Source organism: Capricornis sumatraensis, chromosome 21, assembly GCF_032405125.1.
Source record: "Capricornis sumatraensis isolate serow.1 chromosome 21, serow.2, whole genome shotgun sequence".
NCBI classification, from domain to species: Eukaryota; Metazoa; Chordata; class Mammalia; order Artiodactyla; family Bovidae; genus Capricornis; species Capricornis sumatraensis.
Genome location: NC_091089.1, coordinates 59,369,866 through 59,394,063, shown reverse-complemented (window position 1 = coordinate 59,394,063; position 24,198 = coordinate 59,369,866). Strand labels below are relative to the sequence as shown.

Here is a 24,198-nt window from a genome sequence, read left to right as displayed (position 1 = left end):
CAATTTTCTTGAAGAGATCTCTAGTCTTTCCCATTCTGTTGTTTTCCTCTATTTCTTTGCATTGATCGCTGAGGAAGCCTTTCTTATCTCTTCTTGCTATTCTTTGGAACTCTGCATTCAGATGCTTATATCTTTCCTTTTCTCCTTTGCTTTTCGCTTCTCTTCTTTTCACAGCTATTTGTAAGGCCTCCCCAGGCAGCCATTTTGCTTTTTTGCATTTCTTTTCCATGGGGATGGTCTTGATCCCTGTCTCCTGTACAGTGTCATGAACCTCATCCCATAGTTCATCAGGCACTCTATCTATCAGATCTAGGCCCTTAAATCTATTTCTCACTTCCACTGTATAATCATAAGGGACTTGATTTAGGTCATACCTGAATGGTCTAGCGGTTTTCCCTATTTTCTTCAATTTGAGTCTGAATTTGGTAATAAGGAGTTCATGATCTGAGCCACAGTCAGCTCCTGGTCTTGTTTTTGTTGACTGTATAGAGCTTCTCCATCTTTGGCTGTAAAGACTATAATCAATCTGATTTCGGTGTTGACCATCTGGTGATGTCCATGTGTAGAGTCTTCTCTTGTGTTGTTGGAAGAGGGTGTTTGCTATGACCAGTGCATTTTCTTGGCAAAACTCTATTAGTCTTTGCCCTGCTTCATTCCACATTCCAAGGCCAAATTTGCCTGTTACTCCAGGTGTTTCTTGACTTCCTACTTTTGCATTCCAGTCCCCTATAATGAAAAGGACATCTTTTTTGGGTGTTAGTTCTAAAAGGTCTTGTAGGTCTTCATAAAACCGTTCAACTTCAGCTTTAATAATAAACTAATTCAATCAAAAGCATACATTTTAGCTACAAAAAACTGGTTTTCCACTCAATCTAGGCTCCATCTTCCTGGAATGTTCCACATGGCTTGCCCCCTTACTTCTTCAGGTCTCTGCCTAAGTGTCAGTGAGGACTTCTCTGACCTGTCTGTTTCAATCACACTAGACCCCCCTCCCCCACCTCCCTTCATTCCTTCTAACCCTCATAATTACCCCAAATACTACATATTGTGATTGTTTTCTGTCTCTCCCCAAATCCCCATGTAAGACCCTTGTCTGTTCTCTTCACGGATGTTTCCCTGTTGCACACAGTAGGTGCTCAATATTTGTTCAGTGAATGAAAAAATGGTATGTGACACCTTTCTGTTCCAAAGGTTGATCTTGTACTTGGAGATGTACTGAAGGTAAGAACTGGAAGGGTGGGCAGAGGTGTGAGAATGAGGAAGGGCTAGAAATGAGGGGGGCACCTGTTTCGTGGGCAGGTTTGGGGCCTGGCAGTCACCTTGCAAAGGTGAGCTGACATGATACTGACGAACCTCCCCATCCCAGCCCTCCAAAAAAATGCAGTTGCCGGACTGGACTTCACTTTTCCTAATGCTCTTACGTTAGCAGCGTAAGGTTTAACGCTTTCTGGTTCCCAGCTGTCAAACTCTGCTGCAAAGAGATACTGCAGAGGAACTTAATAATTATGTCATAAGTGTCTGACATAATTTCTTTTCTCAAAGCAAAATAAAACAGGGTCTGCACAGTTGTGCTGCAACTAGGCAACAAAACTGGAGCATTGAGGCAAAAGCATTGTCCTATGTAACTAATGGAAATGTCAAGAAAGTTCTTTCCTGCAGTTCCTGCCTTGGTTAGATAGGTGCTTGCAACCAGGGCCATGTTTTCAGGGTGACTGGAACAGCATTTTGGTGGTTGGGGTGGAAGATGCCAATAGCACAGTCCTGGGCCCTTTCACACACATACACACACACACACTCTCTCTCTCTCTCTCTCTCTCTCACACACTCTCTCTCTCTCTCTCTCACACACACACACACACACACACACACACACACACACACACACACACCAAAAAACCCGTTCGCAATGCAGGGGAGGTAAGAGAAATGGGTTCGATCCCTGGGTCAGGAAGATCCCATGGAGGAGGACATAGCAACCCACTCCAGTATTCTTGCCTGGAGAATCTTATGGAGAGAGGAGCCTGGTAGGCTACGGTCCATGGGGTCAGAAAAGGTCGGACACCACTAAAGCTCAGAATGCACCATTTAGAATTCAGCAGGCAGGGGCCTTTGCTTTGGGAACCGCCGGACAGAGGGGCGTATCTCCGCCTGAGCCCGCCCTCCGGCCACGCCCACCCTCCAGCCAATGAGAAGACGCGCAGCCGGGAGCGGGGCGTTGCTGCACGGTGGGATGGCGCGGCTGGTTGGTGCTGGGCTCCGCGGCTAGGCGGTTGGCGGGGCGGGTTCTTGGTTGTGCTGCCGCCGGAGGAACCCAGGTCCCCGGCCGAGCCCGCCCCGGGAGCGCTTTCAGTCGGCACAAACATGGCTGCGGCCCTGCGATCTGCGGGCGTCCTGCTCCGCGATCGGCGTAAGTGGGGCCGTGGCAGCCGCCGCCGCCGCCGCCGAGGCGGGGACAGCGGGCAGCGGACGCCGAGGCCCCGGAGCCTGGGGAACGTCCTGGACCGGCGGCGGGGGGCGCAGGGGGGCGGAGAAGGGATTCGGAAAGGGGGCCTCCCCTGGGAGGAGCGAGAGGGGGGCTAACGTGGGTCACCCGGGGATCCTGAGCGGCCGCGGGGAGGGGTTCCGGAGCCCCGTGGGTCAGGTGGGTGGCCGTGAGCAGGGGCTGAAATTTCTCAGCCTTGGATCTCATCTGTAAAATACGACTAATGAAAGCCGCAGGATGGTTGTGATCACGGGAGGTAGAGTGCGTTAAGGGCCCGCCGCAGAGACAGTAACGTTGGCATCGTTGTCAGGAGCATCAGCAGAGGTCTCCTCCCTGGGCTTCCCTCCCTGGTGGCGGAGATTACACTTTGCCCACTGCTGCCCTGCCCTGGCCGCTGGCAGCACCCCGGTGCTCACTCGTCCTTAGCAGCAGGACCCACTCCAGGGCTGGAAAATACTAGCCCAGGATTAGATATTTGGGGAATAGTTTTCTAGCCCAAATTAGATATTTGGAGAATAAATAATCCAGGGCAGCCTGGGCTAGTATTTCCTAGAGATATTTGGAAAATAAAGAAGACCCACTGAGAACACCACAGGTTTCTGATACAGAGGTGAACGTAGGATGAGTCCAAAAGATGAGCGGATTGGACCCTGGTTCAGACACACCTAGCTGGGACACTAGCGAGCTCTGCAGCGTCCCTGCGATTTCTACCCACCCCCGCACCCCACCTCCCGCCTCCCCCCTTCCTCCATTCCGGAGTGAGGCATTCACCCCAGCGTGAAATTTGCCAGACACAGAGAAGGTAATACCTCATAGGCTTGCCATGAAGATTAGCTGGTTACAGGTAAAGGCTGTAGCCCAGGGCCTGGCACACAGTAGATACATAGATACCCTCAAAATGTTACTGTTACATAAAAGGCTGCCACCTGCTAAGATGCTTGATTAGTGCATTTGAATGGTGATTGGACCCAGACCTGATTTATTAATTTTTGTTAAAAGAAGTTCCCTAATTTGTCAATCTGGCACCTACTGAGAAGGAGTGGAGAGAGTCCATTCTGAGCTCCAAATGTTATTACAGGTGCCTTTGCTAGGACCCAGTGTCCAATGACAGTCAGGTCAGTAAGGGCAGTGGGAGATGAAAGACATTATCTTTTAAGAAAAGGGAGCCCAGTGCCAGTAACAGGGCTGAAAGAAGTGTCAAATTAGTCTTTTCTTTAATTGACCTTTTCCAGTGCCAAAAGAAAGTCTGACAGGCTCTAGAGTTGAGGTCATAGAACAATTTGAGGATCTTTAAATGCTTTGCTATTCAGGTGATAAGTAACTAACTGGAAGGATTCAGAAGCCACAGCAGAAATAGATTTGAAGTTCAGTTGAATTACAGACTGATTTTCCCCAGTGGCTCAGATGGTAAGGAATCTGCTGCAATACAGGATACCTGGGTTCAATCCCTAGGTCGGGAAGATGCCCTGGAGAAGGGAATGCCAACCCACTCCAGTATTCTTGCCTGGAGAGTCCCATGGACAGAGGAGCCTGGTGGGCTTATATAGTCCATGGGGTCTCGAAAGAGTCTACTGAGTAACATTTTCACTTTCACTTTCACACTACTGTATCTTGTTTTATATGAAAGGATTAACATATGGGATAGAAAAATTGAATAGTATTTCTCAAAATGAATTCTCAAAGTAGCAAAGCAAAATGTTATATTCTGTTTTTAGCATATTACAGAATTAATTAGAAGCTCCCTGGTATATATGTATATTTTAGAAAGCTGATAGAATAATTATTGTTTCTCTGTGCCTTTTCCTTTCCAGATATTCTATGTTAGGCATATATGTCTTTTGTAATTAGAAAAAAAAAATCTAAATAATAAGAAAATATATACATATCAATGTTTAAATTAATACATTAGAACATTTTGGCTCCATATCAAATAGATAACAATTCTTAAAGCCTCCTCTCCCCAAGTGCTTATTAATAGTTATAGCATAGAACTTTATTTCTGTTAATTTTTAAAATGGTACACATATTTATAAGGACCTTTTAAAATAATCCTCATCTCCTCTGTGGTAGAAAAGAGCAGTGTTAGGTCCTTGTGTACCTTGCTTTCTACTCCTGTATACCAGCCCCAGGCAGCCAAAATATTAAATAATTTGGTTTGGGGGGACCAGTTAATACTCATGAACATCTTAAGTCACAGGTATACTTTTGAACGATTCATGTATTTGGTGTGTCCAGGAATTGATGAAGTTTTGTTTTCTTACACCATCTTCTCTTCTGCATGTCCCTTGGTTTTATAGCTTTTATTGTCTGTAGGCCTTCCAAAGGTAGACCAGTTGTCCATGCCAAGAGTAGGGTTAGACTTACCTGGTCTTAGTTTATGGGTGGGCCAATCTTTACTATTGAGTGTTCTTTCTTGCTTAATTACCAGCATTGTGCCAGGCACTGTTCTTGGGGCTGGATATAGATTTCTAAAAGCTTTCCTAATCATTACAAGAGCGCTGAAAATTTGGCCTCGTCACTGTTTTAGAGATGAGGAAAAGTGAGGCTTGGAGTAGCTCAGCGAGTTGCCCAAGTACTGCCACATAACTTCGTTTGATCCTGTCTGGAATTTTCAGTTGGATCTCTCTAGCTCAGAACACTCTCTACACCGGACCGGTGCTGCCTGTGCCTCTGAGTTTCTCTCAAGCAGTTAGCTGAGTATTTTCAGAAGTCCCATCGTGTTCTTTGAATAATTAGACTCCTTTAGATGGATTAATACTAATCATTAGGCAGGAGACACACTTGGAGAAGGCGATGGCACCCTACTCCAGTACTCTTGCCTGGAAAGTCCCAGGGACGGCGGAGCCTGGTGGGCTGCCGTCTATGGGGTCGCACAGAGTGGGACACGACTGAAGCAACCTAGCAGCAGCAGCAGCAGCAGCAGGAGACCCACCGCCTCTCTAGAGTCTTCAGATCACTGGGGAGAGGAGTGTTGTATTTATTTGTTTTTAAATTATTGATGGTTGATACTTGGCTCTGCTGCATGCTCACTGCTGTGTGTAGGCTTTCTCTAGTTGTGAGTGGGGGCTACTCTCTAGCCGTGGTGCACAGGCTTAGTTGCCCCGAGGCGTGTGGGATCTTCCGGAACCAGGGATGGAACCTGTGTCCCCTGGGTTGCCAGGGGAATTCTTTACCACCGGACCACTAGGAAGGAGTGTTTTAGAGAAGTCCTTGAGAAGTGGGTGTGTGTTAACCCTATATCCTGAGCAGAAAGGATCCGTTTTTTTTTTGTTTGTTTGTTTGTTTGTTTTAGCAGCATCACCCTTCTTTGAGAATGTGTTTCACCTCAGAGAAGAGAATTTTGTAAGTTAAGGGCATGGCAATAGGGTAGCAGCTCAAAAAGCTCCCAGCTCCCTAATTGTTCTAAGAAATACTAATGTACTGGTTGGAGACTCTCATCCCTTTTTGCCCACCCCTACCCCATCCCCTTTTAAAGTTTGCAGGAGGAAATCTTATTATAGTACCAAAAGTCAAATTGTGTAATGCCAAATTTCCATTCTGATACCCCATAGAATCTGATATAACCCCATTCGTATAAGGAACTGGGGACATGGTGGCTTGATTGAGAGCCTGCTTAGGTCTCATCATGCAGATCAGAATTGGGCTTGTCTAAAACAAGGAGATGGGAGTTGGTTTGAGACTTCATTTGAGTGGGGTTGCACTTCTGCATTTCCGTCTTTGCATTTCTGCTTTGAGTTAAGGATTGTTTGGCTCAAGCTCATGTTATTAGCTCTGCTGAGCGTGTGCACAATCTGGATAGCTGGAAATCTGACTGGCCGGGAAATACCATTCTCCTATGTTTTATAGACATGGCAGGTGATTAAAATTAAAAAAAAAAAAAAAAAGGAGCAGGTGTAGCCCCGATGCCCTAGACACAAAAGAAAATGATACAGGCATATGTATGTATGCATGCTCAGTCGTGTCTGACTCTTTTGACCCCCTGGACTGTAGCCTACTAGGCTCCTCTGCCCGTGGGGTTTTTCAGGCAAGAATCCTGGAGTGGGGTGACATTCCCTTCTCCCGGGGATCTTCCCAACCCAGGGATCGAACCCAGGTGTCTTTAAGGTTCCTGCATTGGCAGGCAGATTCTTTACCGCTAGCGCCACCTGCAGGCGTTGTGCAAAATACTCCACTGGTCTTACCTGCTGTAATGTTTACCAGGAGGCTTTGGATAGCAGGGTGTCATCATTTTTCGGTGGGAAAGTAAGGGTCAGAAAGGTTACAAGCCAGTCCCAGTTCTGTTACTAGTCAGTGGCAGAACTGTCGAGAGTTCCACCTGGTGGTCCACAGCCCGAGTCCCTCACCAGAACGCCTTTGACTCATAAGTGGGAGGAGGGTAGAAGATTGCTCTCACGTTGGTTTGAGACCTGCTGGTTTGAGAACGGGGTGGGGAAGTCATGTGTATGCTCTGGGGCACAGGAGTAACCACTGTCCCGCACTGCCAGCTTCAGTACCGACTGTGTGGCTTCCATTTCACTTCACTCCGTGTTGTTTAAGGATGAATGCTCTCCATGCTGTAATGGGGTATGGCCCGTGCCCTCCTCCACTCCCCCACTCTCCAGGCCCACAACTAAGTCTTAAGGTGCCTGGGACAAGACCCATATATAGCCAGCTAGCAGACTGTTTTATGTTCTGTTCTGCTATGCTGACATAGACCTTGCTAATGGCTGGAAGGGTGAACTCTTGAACTCTTCACAGTTGCCGTGTAAATGCCAGGGCCTTGAGCAAGTTGCCTCTGGTGGGCAGACCTGCCTGCTACTCTCTTCATGCCTGGCCTGCTGGCATAATGAAGAGTCTTGTGCCTACTCCAGTGTTCAAGTTCCACTCTTGACCCCATGAGCAGCCACCCACTGGCCACCCTTCAGGTCAAGAATGACTAATACTGATGGTACAGCCCACCCTCAGAAGGATGGATGCCGCAAAGAGGCCTGCAGACCCTGGAAGTGAGGCTTTGGAGTCAGGGAATTTGGGGTCCTGGGCACTGGGAGCCTGGTCAGAAATGGTGGGGGGGGGCTCTGGAAGTCCATGAGCCCTTGGCGGTACAGATGGCATACCCCGTGGAGTGGAGTGGAGAAGGAGGAGGGCCAGCACTGGCCCTTGGAAACAGGGATTCTCCCAGCTTGTCAGAGTCCAGGCTCGATCCTGGGGTTCTCAGGTCCAGTATCGTATTGGAGAAGGCTCGTGGGTAGATATGAGATCTATGCCAGTGAGGAAAACTGGCCCAGCTTCCCAGGTGGTGCTAATTGCAAAGAACCCGCCTGCTAGTGCAGGAGACATAAGAGATGTGAGTTCGACCCCTGGGTCAGGACGATCCCCCAGAGGAAGGCACAGCAACCCACTCTGGTGTTTTTGCCTGGAGATTCCCATGGGCAGAGGAGCCTGGCAGGCTACAGTCCATGGGGTCGCAAAGAACTGGACGCGACTGAAGCGACTTAGCACGCGTGCACGCCACTCCTTTAATCAGTGGTCTGAACCTTTTTCACCGGCTCCTCACCTTCATGAGTAGCATGCTGCCGTCATAACCTGCAGTGATTGTCTTGAAGGGTCATATGAAAACCGGCAGCCAAAGCAGGGAGAGGAGGCTTCCAAGAAGGTTCCGTCCAGGCGGCTGCGAGATGCCATCCCAGGGGACACCACCCCATCCCCTCAGACAAGGCTTGAGGGCCTGCACCCACCTGCAGACAAACGCTGGGGAAATCGCCTCTGCTGTAGCATCCCTTTAAATTTTAAATCCAGGAATTATGCTCTGAGGGCCTCTTCAAAAGAAATTACTTTCCAGCTAGATTTCATGCTGCCCCTTTAATTTTGTCACAGTGCTGTGTGGTTGCTCAAGGGCCTGTCAGCCGTGGAGGTGCCAGTCGGGTGCGGCCACAGCGGCAGCCGCCACGGAAACTGCCCAGCGCGCCAGAAGCCCCAAGCCTCAGGCTCAGCCGGGGAACAGGTATGAGTCCGACTTTACATACTAATAAGGATCTCCTTTTTTTCTGACGTAAACACCAGTGGATACCAGCTACCTAGGAGGAGAGGTGTTGGGAAAACCCCGTATGTAAGAAGCAGTATGTTATTTTCTTGGCCTCCTTTCAAAAGCTGTTAAACTGTAGATTTCACCTCCAATTAAGGCTTTACACGTTGTTTTGAATTTTGATAGATTTTTCCATTTTTTTTAATTAAAATTTTTTTGCCCAGCTCCATTGAGATCTGCTTGACAAATAAAAATCCCACAGGTCTTTTGTTAAACGACACAGAGTTGTGTGCAGTTGGCAAATCAGGTGGGAACTTAGTTCTGGAACATGTCATGTAACAGAAATTATGTATATACTGGAAATGTATTTATGAACCTAACATAATTATACTTATGAAATACATGTCCTGTGCAGGAAAAAGAATAATCTACCATGAATTTCTGCAGTAAACTGTTAAACCCATTGAACAAAATTATAAACAACATAATAGGACTTACCGTTTATCAAAGAACAAAGCATGTCCCTCCCTCACCTCTGCTGTCTGCAGGTTGGACGTCAGCAGGCCTGGCGTTGCTGCCGAGTGTCCTTTTCAATATCCGAAGCCTCAGCTGTTTTCAAGTCTCCCTCTGGTACAGACGCATTAGAAGACTGTGACGGGCACTTTTAGACGAGTACACAGATGGGAGGGGCGCACTTGAACACTGGGCAAGAGAGAAAGAAAGTCTCTGTGAGCCATTAACTCCCTGACCTTTCTGTTAGACCAGTTGTTCTGCCAGAGTTCTACAGCTTTGAAAATAAAATGGTCTTACTTTGTGTTTGTTACTTTTTGTCACGTGTGACCCTGGGCATGATGATTGAGCATCTGCAGGGAACTGAGGTTTGTTGGGGATCGGGCACCAGGGTGGGGCCCCGAGTCAACTCCTTTTGACTCTTGGGCTCCTAAAAGAGCACTCGAGGGGAGGAAGACTGGAAGCACAGACGCTGTCTGTGTCCTGGGGGCGGGCCCAGCAGGAAGCCATTCCTCTGCCCGCCCTGGCCCTCTTTGCTCACCCCAGCCATAGTACAGAGTGCTTTAAATATTTAGGGTTTGGTGTAACCTGAAGAACTGATTGGATGTGGAACCCTGGGAGAAAAATTATTTTTTTACTATGTTATCCTAGTGGCCAAAGTCAACAACATAAATAGCCTTAAGATTAAATGATTAAAATTAAATTTAAAAAATCTAAAAAAACTCCCAACTCTAGTAACTTTATATCATATTTATAGAAAACAAATCAGTTCATTTTAGAAAGTACAGACAAGAGAAAAAAAAAATCTGATAATCTCACCACCCAGTATTTTGTCTCTATACTTGTATCTATTAATATTTACTCATATACCTATTAATATTTACTCAGTATATATTTATCAAAATGTGAGAATGCTGCATAAATTATTTTTATAGCTTCCTGTTTTTGTTTAGTAATATGACTGTCACGTAACTATAAAAAGTTTACATTATTTTAATAGCCTAAGAGTATTTCCTGGTGGCTCAGCTGGTAAAGAAACTGCTTGCAATGCAGGACACCTTGGTTTGATTCGTGGGTTGGGACAATCCTCTGGAGAAGGGAACGGCTACCCACTCCAGCATTCTTGGGCTTCCCTGGTGGTTCAGCTGGTAAAGAATCCGCCTGCAATGTGGGAGACCTGGGTTCAATCCCTGGGTCGGGAAGATCCCCTGGAAAAGGGAATGGCTACCCACTCCAGTATTCTGGCCTGGAGAATTCCATGGACAGTGGAGCCTGGCAGGCTACAATCCATGGGGTTGCCAAGAGTCGGACATGACTGAGCGACTTTCACTCACTCAAGAGTATTCTCTTAAATCATGATTTGTTTATCCATGTTATAGAGCACAGTGGTTATCTCTGGCATTTGAATACAGGAGGTGATGGAACTCCCCTGGTGCTCCAGTAGTTAAGAATCCACCTGATAACGCAGGGGACACGGGTTCAGTCCCTGGTCCGGGAAGATTTCACATGCTGAGGAGCAACTAAGCCCATGTGCCACAGCCGCAGAGCCTGTGCACCACAGCTAATGAGGCCCGTGTGCCTTGAGCCTGTCCTCTGCAACAAGAGAGGTCACCGAGGTGAGAAACCTGTGCAGCCCAACTGGAGAGCAGCTGCCACCCTCAGCAACTAGAGAAAGACTGTGCTCAGCAACAAAGACCTAGTACAGCCAAAAATAAATAAATTTTTTAAAGTCACCATTTAAAAAAAGAAAAATAATGAAGTGAGTGCTGCCATGAAATTGAGACACTTGCTCCTTAGAAGGAAAGCTGTGACCAACCTAGATGGCATATTAAGAAGCAGAGACATCACTTTGCTGACAAAGGTCCATATAGTCAAAGCTATGGGTTTTCAAGTAGTCCTGTACGGATGTGAGAGTTGGACCATAAAGAAGGCTGAGTACTGAAGAACTGATGCTTTCTAACTGTGTTGGAGAAGACTCTTGAGAGTCCCTTGGACTTCAAGGAGATCAAACCAGTCAATCCTAAAGGAAATCAACCCTGAATATTCATTGGAAGAATTGATGCTGAAGCTGAAGCTCCAATACTTCAGCCACTTGATGTAAAGAGACGACTCACTGGAAAAGACCCTGATGCTGGGAAAGATTGAAAGCAGGAGGAAGGGGTGGCAAAGGATGAGATGGTTGGGTGGCATCACTGATTCAATGGACATGAATTTGTGCAAACACCAGGAGCTAGTGAAGGACAAGGAAGCCTGGAATGCTGTAGTCCATGGTGTCTCAAAGAGTCAGACATGACTTAGCAACTGAACAACGACAATGAAGTGGTGTCTTTGTGAGTCATTCTGATGCCAGATATGATGAAGGCCTTGTGTTGCTTAGTGCTCAGACTGCACTGGACGATACTACAGGACGAATTTGTCTGCAAAGCCCTGAGCGATTTTTCAGGCTTCGTGGGCCACTTGATCTTGTTTACTGCTATTCACCTTTCCCATTGCAATGTGAGAGCAGCCACTTGTGATGTGTAAACAAATGAATGGAACTCTATTCCAATAAAACTTTATTTACAAAAGCAGTCAGGGAGCATGGGGTCAAATTTGGCCGATGGACTGGAGTTTGCCAAACCCTGTTCTAGAGGCCACATAGGTCCTCTGGCCAATTACATCTAGGGGATTTAATGAAGAGCTGGGATTTGTTTTTTTTTTTTTTTATCTTGATGCTGATTATATACAACAGAGTATAATTATTTTGTTCCTTTATTAATTGACGAGCTTCAGTTTTTGTTTTGTCCAATTAACAGTTCAAAGGAAAAACCTTCTATTTTGAGAAGTCAAGAATATAAATGGCAGAATGTAGCAAACTTTTCAAATGAGAAACTTTGCATATGTTTGCCAGGAACAACTCTTCCATTCAAACAAAGGGAACTTGGCCAATCAAACCTTGGTCTCAGATGTGCTGTGTCTGGAGGGGAGAGGAGATGTTGACCCTTGACTAAAGCTTTGCTCTTCACGTTCGGGAATAAAGGGTGTCAGACTAGGGCTTCCTAATGCTCCATTCATCATGCACAGCACAGTTTTGAATTAAGTGCAAGTGTATTTAGGTGTTTTCACATCGTGTGTCTCTTTCATGTATAAGATCAACATGGTTTGCAAAAACATGGGTTTGCAGGACAGAGTAACATCCCATTTAAAACCACTCTTGTTCTGAGCTCAGGTGTTATAGATGAAAAACAGTTCTAAATCCCGTTTGCACGTTGATACCCTCTGTGGCTTAGGTAAGTCTCTTAACCAGTAATCTGTTAACTGGCAGCAATCCATGGGAAAATGCACTTAATTTATTGTGAGTCACAGCTTTTTGAGGGTGAAAGATGGAATCCCAGGAGAACACCAGTGGCCTAAGTGGAAAGATTAAGGGAATATTACAGTTTCACAATATAATGAATCTGGAATTTTCAGATATCAAGAAAAGAAAACTAAACACAGGTTTGTTAATTCATTGATAATGACTTCTGGTCAGAGGGTGTGGAAAAGTTATGGAACAGTAACTTCAAAGTAGTTGTTTGGTTTGGTAAAAGGAGATTAAACCCATTTCTCTAACATAGTGGTTCTGAACAGAGGGTGGGGAGTGGATATTTTTGTCCCCTGGGACATATTTGGCAATAGCTGGAGACGTTTTTGGTTGTCACAGCTGGGGTGTGGCGTGTGCTGTTACCATCTAGTAACTGGAGGCCAAGGTAGCCACTCGGCCTCCTACAATGCACAAGTCAGCCCCATAACAAAGGATTACCCACCTATCAGCGTTAGCAGGGCCAAGGTCAAGAAACCCTGGCCTAAGAAAATGGTGGGAAAAGTGACCTTGGTTAGTCTATACAGTGGGGTCTAAATGAGAAAATCCTTGACTTTGTTGTAATGCAGCTCTTCCCTTTCCCCAGGAATTGGTTCTTATTTTGAAAATTTAGGCCAAGAATTCAGATATCTACTTCATCCATCTAAAGTGTATTCAATCAAGAAAACAGTTTCCACTTGTATAAATTTGACCCACTCTATTGCCTAAAATGATTGCCAAACATGACTGACACTTTTTTAAAAATTGCAATTAAACTGTCATCATATCATTAGATTTAGAACCCTTTACGAGCAATCTTCCAAACGAGAGCCATCTCAGCAGGATTGCTCCAGTCACTGCTATAACTGGAGGTGGTTTTGGCCTAGGAGACAGAGAAAGTAGACCCCTCAGCATTTGTAATAACGGCATTTTAAATAAATGTGAGGCTGCTTATTTCTCATTTTATCAAGAGTGAGTGGAGAGGATATCCACATGATTGAATATTATTCGGCCACAAAAAGGAAAGAAGTACTGATTCGTGCTATAACGTGAATGAACCTTGCACATTTTATGCTGGGTGAAAAAGCAGACACAGAAAACCACATATGATATTATTTAGGCCAATAGGCCAGAAATGATTCTCTTCTATGAATAGGCAAATCTGTAAGAAGATTAGAGGTTGCCAGGGGTGAGGGCTGGGGGGGATGGGGAATATTGGTGATGGGTATGAGAGTTTTTTGAGGGCGACGAAAATGTTTAGGAATTAGAACGCTGTAACAGTTGCCTAGCATTGTGCATATATTGCACTTTTGCACAGTCCTTTTTTAAAAAAGGTCCCAGAAGCTGCTTGACTTTCTTTTTTGTTTCTCTTTGCTCATTCAGTAATGGTTGATTCTTTAGCTCAGAACCAACTTGAGTAACTTAGACCGGTGTTTCGTAGGAGTTGCTCAGGTAGTTGGGTTTTAGGTGAAGGGTGGAAAGGTGAGGGGAAAGTGAGAAATGTAATTCATCACAGCAGGAGACCCTGAAAAGGCGGTCAGGCAGGCTCTGGAGGAGGAAGTGGAGTAGCAGGGAATAACTGAAGTCAGTAATAATATAATAATTAACCAAAGAGAAGGGAATAAATAAGGATGTATTTATTTAGAGAGAGAGCTGGGCTAGTAGTTCACTGTGGAGGTTTAAAGTTATAGGGCCGCCCACGGCTCCGCTGTTTAGAATGGAACCTACTGAACGTGCTGGGTTGTGCTAAATGACAAGCATGTTATCCACTTAATCCTCCAAGTAACCTCCTGGGGTAATTGGTGAACCCTCTGTTTTGCAGACAAGGAGACTTAAGCCTGGAGAGATCAGGTAACCTGTGTAGTCATGAGGCAATCTTGTGAACAGGAGTTTCCGCCTCAGGACAATTTTACGTTTATACTTTGACACTCAGTCCCCAAAAAACAGGGTCTTTGTTCAGAGCTGGCAATATAATAGAGAAACACTGGGCGCCCAGGGCCGTCCAGCGGCCGGGGTGGAGCTAGGAGGTGGGGGTCAGCGTCTGAGCCGGGTCTGGGACTGAGCGGACCTGGCCCCTTGCGTTCACGGCGACGGCCGTGTCGAGACATGCCAGCCGCCGTCTCCGTCTTTGCACTGGACAGACGAGGTGAGACTCTGCCGGCTGAACCAAGAGTCTACCTTAGAGCAAAACGAGAACTACTTCAAACCCACTGTTACCTTTTTGTTTTACGCAGGAAGCCGAAGACTGGAATACTGATGCTGAACATGGGAGGCCCCGAAACCGTCGAAGAAGTTCAGGACTTCCTTCAGAGGCTCTTCTTGGATCAAGACCTCATGACACTCCCTGTCCAAAAGTAAGATGCGTGTGGGCGCCTGTCCTCCATCCATTCCCTGTGTGGTACATTCTGCCCTCCCTGGGTCTCATTTCTGTAGTTTCCAAAAGAAAAAAAAATGGTTTTAGTGCATATTGGTTAGGACTGGAGCAGCACTCTTATTTTTCTGTTGGCTATGAAAAAGCTATGATATCAGAAGAATTGCAGGGGAGAGAAAGCCAGTCAGTAAGGAGTCCCCCTGAGCCCTTTCCTCCCCAGAGCTCTGGGAATCGCGGTGGTCTGGGCACACTGCGGAAGGACCTTTAAAGACCTTTGGAGATGCATTTGTGCCTGGTACTTGACGACTGGCTGACACTCAGAGAAGCAATGAGTATGATTCGTTTGCGATGTGAAGGTGGATTCGTGGTGTCCTTCTTCCCTTCCTTTCATTCTTTCTTCCCTTCTTCCTTCTTTCCTTTGTCTTTATCTTTTAAGAATAATTTTATTTCTGGCGGTGCTGGGTCTCTGTTGCTGCACAGGCCTTTCTGTAGTTGCAGAGAGCGTTTCCAGTTGTGGCAGGCAAGCCTCTCATTGCGGTGGCTTCTCTTGTTGCAGAACGCGGGCTCCAGGGTCCTTGGGCTTCAGGAGTTGCGGAATGTGGGCTCAGGAGTTGCGGCTCCCGGGCTCTAGGGCACAGGCTCAGTAGTTGTGGCGCACAGGCTTAGTTGCTCTGTGGCAAGTGGGATCTTCCTGGCCTGGGGATTAAACCCATGTCTCCTGCACTGGCAATGGGATTTACCACTAAACCACCAGGGCGGCCCTTTCCTTTTTCTTTAAAATAGAGTTTTTAAATAAAAAAAATTATGCATGCCTATGATAAAAATGCAAACAATTAAAAAGTATTTACAGTAAAAAGTGGGTATCTCTTTCCCCTTGGACTCTAGCCTTCCACTAACCCACCCCAGAGATAAATGCTGTTAGGTCCAGAAGTAGTCCATGGACATCCAAGTATATACACACACCTACACAATCCCCCCCTTTTACACAGATGTGAATGGGTTCATGTATGTTATTTGTCACTTTGCTACTTTTTCTTTGAAACTTAATAATGTTTCTTGGAGATTATTCCATAACAGATGGTATAGATCTGGCTCATTCTGTTTTCATGACTGTGTAGAACTGCATGGTATGGTCATACCTTCATTTATTTAACCAGAGCCTCACTGATGGACACTTGGATTGTGTTCAGTGTTCAGTGAACATGCTTGCCCGTACATCTTTGCTCAGGTGGGCAAGTATCTTATGGGATTAATATGCATTTTCTTGAATTAAGAGGACTGTGCACTGCCAAATGTCTTGTTTGTCCCAGTTCTTGTAAGTGCAGGATCAAGAGGGGTTAAGTTAGTGGCAGGCACACAGCCACAGGCTCTGCACGGGTGGTAGGGCTCCTGCTGCCGGAGCCGCTTGTGGGGCAGAGGAGGGTGCTCCTCGGGGACCGTCAGGTTCTCTCCCTAATCTGGGTCGAAAGAGCTGGCTGGTGTCAGTGACCTTGAGCTTCTGTTTCTAACGGCTTGATTTTATTAGACTCTTCTTAAATTTTGCTTTTTGTTTTGTTTTGTTTTAAATCGAATAGAAAATGTTTCTGAGGTTGCTTAAGCTGGAATAAAATGATTTCGATGTTCAATGATTTAGTAAGCTGGGACCATTCATCGCCAAACGCCGAACCCCCAAAATTCAGGAGCAGTACCGCAGGATCGGAGGCGGATCGCCCATCAAGATGTGGACCTCCAAGCAGGGGGAAGGCATGGTGAAGCTACTGGACGAGCTGTCCCCGCACACAGGTAGGGCATTTCTCAACTCATGTCCCACTAGTGTTGTTCTTTCAAGGGGTAGTTATGAAATTCACAACATTATTGGATGCCAAATGCAGTTCTGGGTACCAGCAGCTCTCGATTTGCGGGGGTTCCTACCTGATGGCCCGGCCACCGACCCCAGTTCTTTGGCGTTATCATTATCCTCTGTCCTCAGCTGTATAGCCTTTTCTACTGCTTCCTTATGTTACGAATGGAAAACTAAGGTTTTGGAACATTAGCCTCAAAAGGAAGTTGGAGGTGTGTGCTGAGCTGGATTATAAGGAAGAGGCTACCAACCGTGAAAAAAAAAGAAGCACAGATCATTGTCCCGGGGAAGAAAGAAATCTTTGGGAAATCAGTTGAGGCTGCTGCTTCCCAGATGGCGCTAGTGGTAAAGAACCTGGCTGCCAATGCAGGAGATGTAAGAGATGGGGGTTTGATCCCTGGGTTGGGAAGATTCCCCGGAGGAGGGCATGGCAACCCATTCCAATATTCTTGCCTGGAGAATCCCATGGACAGAGGAGCCTGGTGGGCTATAGTCCCAGAGGGTCACAAAGAGTCATACACAACTGAGTGACTTAGTGAATTAGTTCTGTGTGGATGGCTAATTAGATCAGCCTTTAGAGCAGAATCAGCAGCTGTCACTGCAGCCATGAGTCTCTATGCAACTTTCAGCAACCGCTTTCAGCTCTTGGCAACACCCTTGTTGTGAGTCATTTAAGGCCTCGTCGGGCATGGCACTGAAGAGGGTTGCATCCATCTGGTGGCTGTTCTCTGAGAACCTCTAACACAAATTATAATGTACACAATGAAACGTTAACTGCACAAAGGAACTCGAAGTGCCGTATTTAACTGCGTTCAAGACATCATTGATTGCAGGACGCACCACTGTTTTTGCATAATGTGCATGCGTGCTAAGTCGCTTCAGTCACGTCCAACTCTTTTCGCCGCTATGGACTGTAGCCTGCCAGGCTCCTCCATCCATGGGATTCACGAAGACTAGACCTCTGCCAGTTAATTTTAAGACAGCGTCTGCTGTAGACCAATGCAAGGTGTTAAAAAATGTGCATCTTAGGACACATGAAATGTGTTCATTGCTGGCAGTTTAGGGTTCAGGATCAGGACAGGAGTGAGACATAGTGGGGACTGTCAAGGAGAGAGTCCTGCTAGGCAGAACCAAAAGCATCTCATCGAGTATTGACTCGAGTTGCTCTTGGAACCCGCGGGTTTGCATCACACGTGGGACAATGGGCTCTGGCCCTTGGTGGGAATTCTCACTTGGAAAATTGTTCAGTTGCACCTTTGACTATCCGCTTTGCTCTCTCCCTTCACTTGTGGCTGCAGGGCGCTGCTGACACGGTTCAGCCACAAGTGACACAGTGTGTCTTTTAAATTGTCCGGTGAGGGAAACGTGACTGACCTCGCCTCACACCTACCTGATAGAGAACACTCTCTCTAGTCATTAACAGTTTATCACAATAAAAGGCTCAGCGTGAACCAGATCTGCAGGTGCTGTGCTGCCCTCAGTGGACAAAGGTGCTGGGAAGACACCATTTTTCCTGCACCTGTCACCATAAAGGCCCTAGTGGAGTTGCCGGCCTTAGAAAAGGAATACACACACATCTTTCCTTGTCCCCTCTCTCTGGTGAGGCTGCTGGCTTGTCCAGGCCAGGCAGGCCAGCCGTGGCCTCCACCTCCCCGGGAGGCCTGGAAAGAGCCCCATAGAATGACCTGAATTTACCCCAGGGTCCCATTCCCTGATCATCAGTGTCCCAGACCCTGTTACGGGGAAAGATTGAAGGCAAAGAGAGAAGGTGGCAGAGGATGATATGGTTAGATAGCGTCACCGACGCAATGGACATGATTTGAGCAAACTCTGGGAGATGGTGGAGGACAGAGGAGCCTGGCGAGCTGCCGTCCATTGGTTTGCAAGGAGTCAGACATGGCTTAGCAACTGAACAGCGATAGTCCGCTCACTGTCATACACCTGGTGTTGACCCTAGGGCATGTCACCAGCCTCTGCAGCCCATACATGGGACTCTCTGAGGCAGACGAGTTCGATTCTGTCTTTTTCCTGCGTGGTAGATGACCATTTCGTCATTCAAGCTGGCCTGCTCTGGGGGCGGTGGGGGTGTTTAAGGAGGCACACGACCACCCACACATGCATTCATCAGTGGCCCAGCCAGTGCCCTTCCCTGGCTGATGCTGCTACTCAAAGTTGAAACACATGGCTCCTACTCACCAGAAACTTCTAGTCTTGTGGGGCCTTGCTGCTACAGGCCAGTCTGCTCCAGGGGCCGAGAGGAAAATCTGTTGAAGGCTTACTGGAGCAATTCTCTACAAAACCAGTATGGCGGCTGATGAGGATGTTGCAAACAGCCTCAAGGTTTGGTAGCTTCTTTGGGGGAACTTTGCATGAAAGACTAATAAGGTGATTACCAGGCGTGGCTCCGTGGCTCCCTCAGGGGCTCGCCCAGGTTACCTGGAAGTTTTTCGTCCTGCTGGTCACGCTTCGCCGGGGGTGTGGGGGGGTGTGGGGGGGTGTGGGGGACCCGAGGCCCACAGCGGGCCCCCAGCCGCCTCGGGGACTAGCATGGGTTCCCTCCTGGCTGCTTTTCCTTTCTGCTTCCTGCCTCGGCATCTCTTTCTCATTCCTCCTCCCATCTTATAGTTTTTAGCCTGTAAAATTATAAAGTTTATTTCTGAACTGTGTCTATTTGTTTATGTATATTTGGAAAAGTTCTCTTTAGGCAAACAAGCAAACAAAAAATGTGATGATTACAACTAGATAAGAATATTTCATATTCCCATTTGGGGAGCAAACAGTTGTTGCCCAGTAGCCAGGATAGACAGTTTGAGACTTGCACAGGCTCTGCACAGAAGTGAGTACTGACTAAATACAGTGCGCTCCACGAGGGATTATAACTTGGGATCAGTTTCACAGAGTTAGACTGCACCATCGTCATTTAAGGAAGACAGAAGGAATACAGATGAGAGGTCTAGTCTTTACAGTTCATGAAAAGCCTAAATCTAAGATACATTTTTAGGGCTTCCCTGGTGGTCTAGTGGTTAGAGATCCGCCTGCCAGTGCAGAGGACACGGGCTCTGTTCCTGGTCCGGGAAGGTTCCACCTGCCTGGGAGCAGCCCAAGCCCGGGGCCCACAGCTTCTGAAGCCTGTGCACCTAGAGCCTGGGCTCCGCAACAAGAGAAGCGGCTGCAGTGAGAAGCTCGCACAGGGCAGCTGGAGAGCAGCCTCCGCTCACTGCAGGCAGAGGAAGCCCCTGTGCCGCAGCAAAGACCCAGCATGGCCAAAAATGAGTGATCATACAGGACCTCTTTTTCTAAAAACGAATACAGTAAAATATATCTTACAAACGATATCTAGTTACATGTGCTGTGTCCGCTTTCAGTGAAGCTCTTGAGTAAGTGCTACTCAGTAAAAGACTTTTATTCTTTATTGGATGCAAAATGGGGTCATTTCAGGTGCAGCTGGCTTCCCCATTCCTGGTTGTGTGAGATCAGGCAGATGACTCAACTCACTGAACCCCATCTGGAAAATGGGGATGGTAACACACTCCCACTCTAAGGATCACTGTGAACATTAAAATCAGATAATCCTGAGAGGCATTAGCATGGTTACATGATAGAAATTCAGAAGATTTGAGCTTTTCTTATTCACCATGATCGGCTACACATTAAAAAGCATCATAATAACTTCACGCGCTTCTTTCAAAGAGTCATGTACGAATCAGATGTTTCAACTATCGCCCATGATAGTTGAACTGTCGCCCATCACTTAATGAATGGAGAGGAGGTTAGTGAAGTTTTACTGTTTAGAAAAATGGTTTTTCTGTTTGTTCCTTTTTCTTTTTTTTGTACTTCTCTATAGTTCTCACCAAAGGGTGCTCACTGGGCGTCTGGTCTGAGGCTGGATGAGGCGGTGTCTGCAAGTCGTGTGTTGCAGGCTCGCTCTGGCTGGATGTGGTGCCCCAGACGGGGGTCTGCTGGTTGACACCCTGGAACCTCCTTCCTCTCTCCGCGGGAGCTGGGAGGCTCCGTGAAGGCTTGTTAGTTCCTCAGGAGAGGCCCAGCACCTTGTCGCTTTTGCTGAAACATGTTTTTGCAGGCCGTCTTGAACTGGACTGTTTAGAAAGCATTATCTGTTCTTTCCAGAGTATTTTTCTCCGTCTCACCTCCAGATATGGTCACTGCCCCACCTTTATCTGTGAGGGAGGCCTCTAACATCTGAGAAACTCCCAGGCCCCGGGCGTTTAGGCTGTGGCTTTCAACTCCCGGCAGTGGAAAAGAAAACGCCAGAAGCCGGTTGACCCACAGCGTTTGGGGGATCTTGGTCTGTCAGTCTGATCGTTGTATTGTCTCAGAATAGATCAGAAAGCAAATTCCACTTCAGCCCAGCTCAGAGCACCAAGAGCTCCTAAAAAACGGGCCTGATGATACTGTGATCGTGGACAGCTTTAGCGCGAACCATGTAATCTTTGAACAATCCGTCCAGCAGTTTGCTTACTAGGTTCTGTCCTCTGGGGGGTTTTAACGGCAGGCCACCATGCTTTATGCAAGAGACCAGAAAATCGGAGGCCTCGAAGGGACAGGCAGTCGAGAAAGGTTTCATTTGTGCCCCCTCCTTCCTCTTTTTGTAGTCGCCACTGGAGATCATTGAATCAGACCATCCTTCCCACGCACAGACGTGGCTCTCCCTCCTGTCGACATTCTGCCTCTGTTCTTGACAGCACGGTCCACTGATTCAGTCCCCTGGACCAGTTACTGAGGGATGCTTTATAACCACCACACACGTATACACACATACACAATACACACACATAATATATAATGCACATATGCACACATATAATGCACATCTATACATATACATAGGACCCTGGTGGCTCAGAGGTTAAAGCGTCTGCCTGCAATGGGGGAGACCCAGGGTTCGATCCCTGGATCGGGAAGATCCCCTGGAGAAGGAAATGGCAACCCACTCCAGTATTCTTGCCTGGAGAATCCCATGGACGGAGGAGCCTGGTAGGCGACAGTCCATGGGGTCACAAAGAGCCGGACACAACTGAGCGACTTCACTTTCATACATATACGTAATACACACATATACATATATAATACACATACATGCATATATAAAATACATATATGCACACATATAATACACATATATACATATATATATAATACACATTATAGTATGTACACAGAGAGACACACAATTGATGTATTATCTTTGTCTTCTCTTTAACTTAAATGTTTCCTGTGGCAATTTAGCATCATATTCTTAGCTGCAGCCCTGGCGGAGGCCTGGACAGTAAGATGACCTTGGTTTTACTAGACTTAATGTTTATGTCGTGTATTTTCGATTTCATCCCTGAGTATAAACTGAGTATAATCCTGTGAAAAGACAAGTAAACAAGATGTGTGGGTGCTCAGTTGTGTCTGGCTCTTTGCAACCCCATGGACTGCAGCCCACCAGGCTCCTCCGTCCATGAGGTTTCCCAGGCAAGAGTACTGGAGGGAGTTGCGGTTTCCTTCTTCAGGGGATCTTCCCGATTCAGGGATAGAACTGGAGTCTTCTGCTTGGTGGGTGGATTCTTTACCACTGAGCCACCTGGGAAGCCCTGGGTAACTTTAGAAAGCTTCCAGTTTTATGATTTTATAAATGCCTAAAAAAATTGGTTGAGGAGCTTTTAAAATAATAAAGGAGGAGATAGAATTGGTGAACTGATGGAAGAGGGAACACAAAGACAGCCCCTGACTTGGGACATTTAGGAGCTAGAAGAATGATTTTATTATTAAGTTTTGTCCACTGCACTCAGCATGTGCGGTCTTAGTTCCCTGACCAGGGATCGAACCCACGCTCCCCACATTGGAAGCAGAGTCTTAATCACTGGATCACCACAGCAGTCCCAGAAGAATGATTTTAAATCCTACTTAGTGCCTCCAACTTAAGCATTGTTGTTGGGTTTGGCCTTGTTTTTCATGTAAATGAGAAGAATCACTTCAATCATTTGTTATCAAAGAACTTTTATTGAGTATCCTAGAGCTTTCATGTAGACTAGGTGGCCTGGGGTCTCGGGCGATGAGAAGGCTGGGGTGAAGTGGTGGGCGTGGACGGAGCATAGGCTCTGGGGTGAAGAGGCCACAGTGAATCTCATCTGGACCGTCTGCTAGGTGTGCCTTTGGGTGGGTTCATTAACCTTTGAGAGTCTGTTTCCTTATCTGAAAAACGGGGTTTAGATAAGAAGAAAAAGCGTCCCTGCTGCTGCTGCTGCTAAGTCGCCTCAGTCGTGTCCGACTCTGTGCGACCCCATAGACGGCAGCTCGCCAGGCTCCGCCGTCCCTGGGATTCTCCAGGCAAGAACACTGGAGTGGGTTTGCCATTTCCTTCTCCAATGCCTGAAAGTGAAAGTGAAGTTGCTCAGTCGTGTCCGACTCTTTGTGACCCCATGGACTGCAGCCTACCAGGCTCCTCCGTTCATGGGATTTTCCAGGCAAGAGTGCTGGAGTGGGGTGCCATTGTCCATAGAGGAGGTTATATTTAAGAATGCATGCTAGTTCTTGACTCCTTGCTCTCGAGTCTCTCTTGTCTTGGCCAAGAACAGAGAACAAGACACAGAAGCTTGAGTTTTAAAAACCACGCACTCCATGAAAGTATGTGTGTGTTGGGGGAGGTTGATCACAGAAAAGAGTGGTGAAAAATGCACCTACCAGTGAAAGGCTGGAGAAGATCCAAGGAATATTCTAACCTTGCCCACATTATCAGCCTCATAGGAAATCAGGTTAACTGTCCTTTGTTCTGGGCACTGCATTATGTTCGGAATCTATATCAAGATGAATACTTTCTCTTTCCACACATGCTGCCTAACAGCCCCGCACAAATACTATATTGGATTCCGGTACGTCCACCCGTTAACAGAGGAAGCAATTGAAGAAATGGAGAGGGACGGCTTGGAGAGGGCGGTTGCTTTCACACAGTACCCCCAGTACAGCTGCTCCACCACAGGTAAGCCTGCCCGCTGCTGGCGGAGGGTGGCTCCGGCCCAGTGAGAAGAACCAGGAGGCCGGAGGGCAGGAGAGGATGGATCTCTTTCAATTTGAATGGCAAATCCAGCCTGTCTGTGTTAAATGCGAGAGTTCAGGTCAGTCTATTTGAAATCTCATGGTTCATCTGTCCCTTGAGTTATTAGCCAGTGGACTGAGAATTACAAATGGTGGGTGAAAGGCAGAGGCTTCCAGTGTCCAGTGCTTTAATGCATGTAGAATGGATCTGTAATGCACCTTAAGCCACTTTCTGTGTTTGTGTAATAAACCTTTATTTTTATGGCTACGCCAGTATTCTTATTAATGCAGCAAAGGTGATAGATGTTTCCATTTTGCAAGCAGAGGTGTCCGTATAACATTGGAAATATGGATATGTATTTTGGTTACGGGTTGGTTCCTGGTCAAACCAAAGCCCAATTTAGGGTTTCCTTTGCTAACTTCTCTCAGTGTTCTAGATTTGGGGAAGTATTACTAGGTGTTGTTTCCCAGATATTTAATTGGAGCTGGAGGGTAATGTTTTGCCAGTCTCTGTATTATTTAGGTATAGGTAAATCATCTAATGTCACTCATAATTTCGTTTGTTTGCATTCTTTTTCAAGGCTCTGGGGTCAGCACATTTTTGCTTCTAAATTGCTTTTGGACATTAGTGCATATT

The 24,198-nt window shown here is 46.7% G+C and overlaps 1 protein-coding gene across 4 annotated transcripts in view; it reads left to right on the top strand.

The window, feature by feature from the left end:
* Positions 1-2,280: 2,280 nt before the first annotated feature.
* The window catches only part of FECH (ferrochelatase), a 36,494-nt gene continuing 14,576 nt past the window's right edge, over positions 2,281-24,198 (top strand). For 3 of the 4 annotated variants that reach the window (XM_068993770.1, XM_068993769.1, XM_068993766.1), the window contains exons 1-5: positions 2,281-2,407; positions 8,336-8,462; positions 14,547-14,666; positions 16,317-16,465; positions 23,371-23,505. In XM_068993770.1, coding sequence (XP_068849871.1) covers positions 2,362-2,407; positions 8,336-8,462; positions 14,547-14,666; positions 16,317-16,465; positions 23,371-23,505 — 577 coding nt within the window. In that variant the 5' untranslated portion in view covers positions 2,281-2,361. Of the gene's footprint in view, positions 2,408-7,437; positions 7,465-8,335; positions 8,463-14,546; positions 14,667-16,316; positions 16,466-23,370; positions 23,506-24,198 lie in introns of those variants that run through there. The other variant, XM_068993767.1, reaches the window with a different exon arrangement.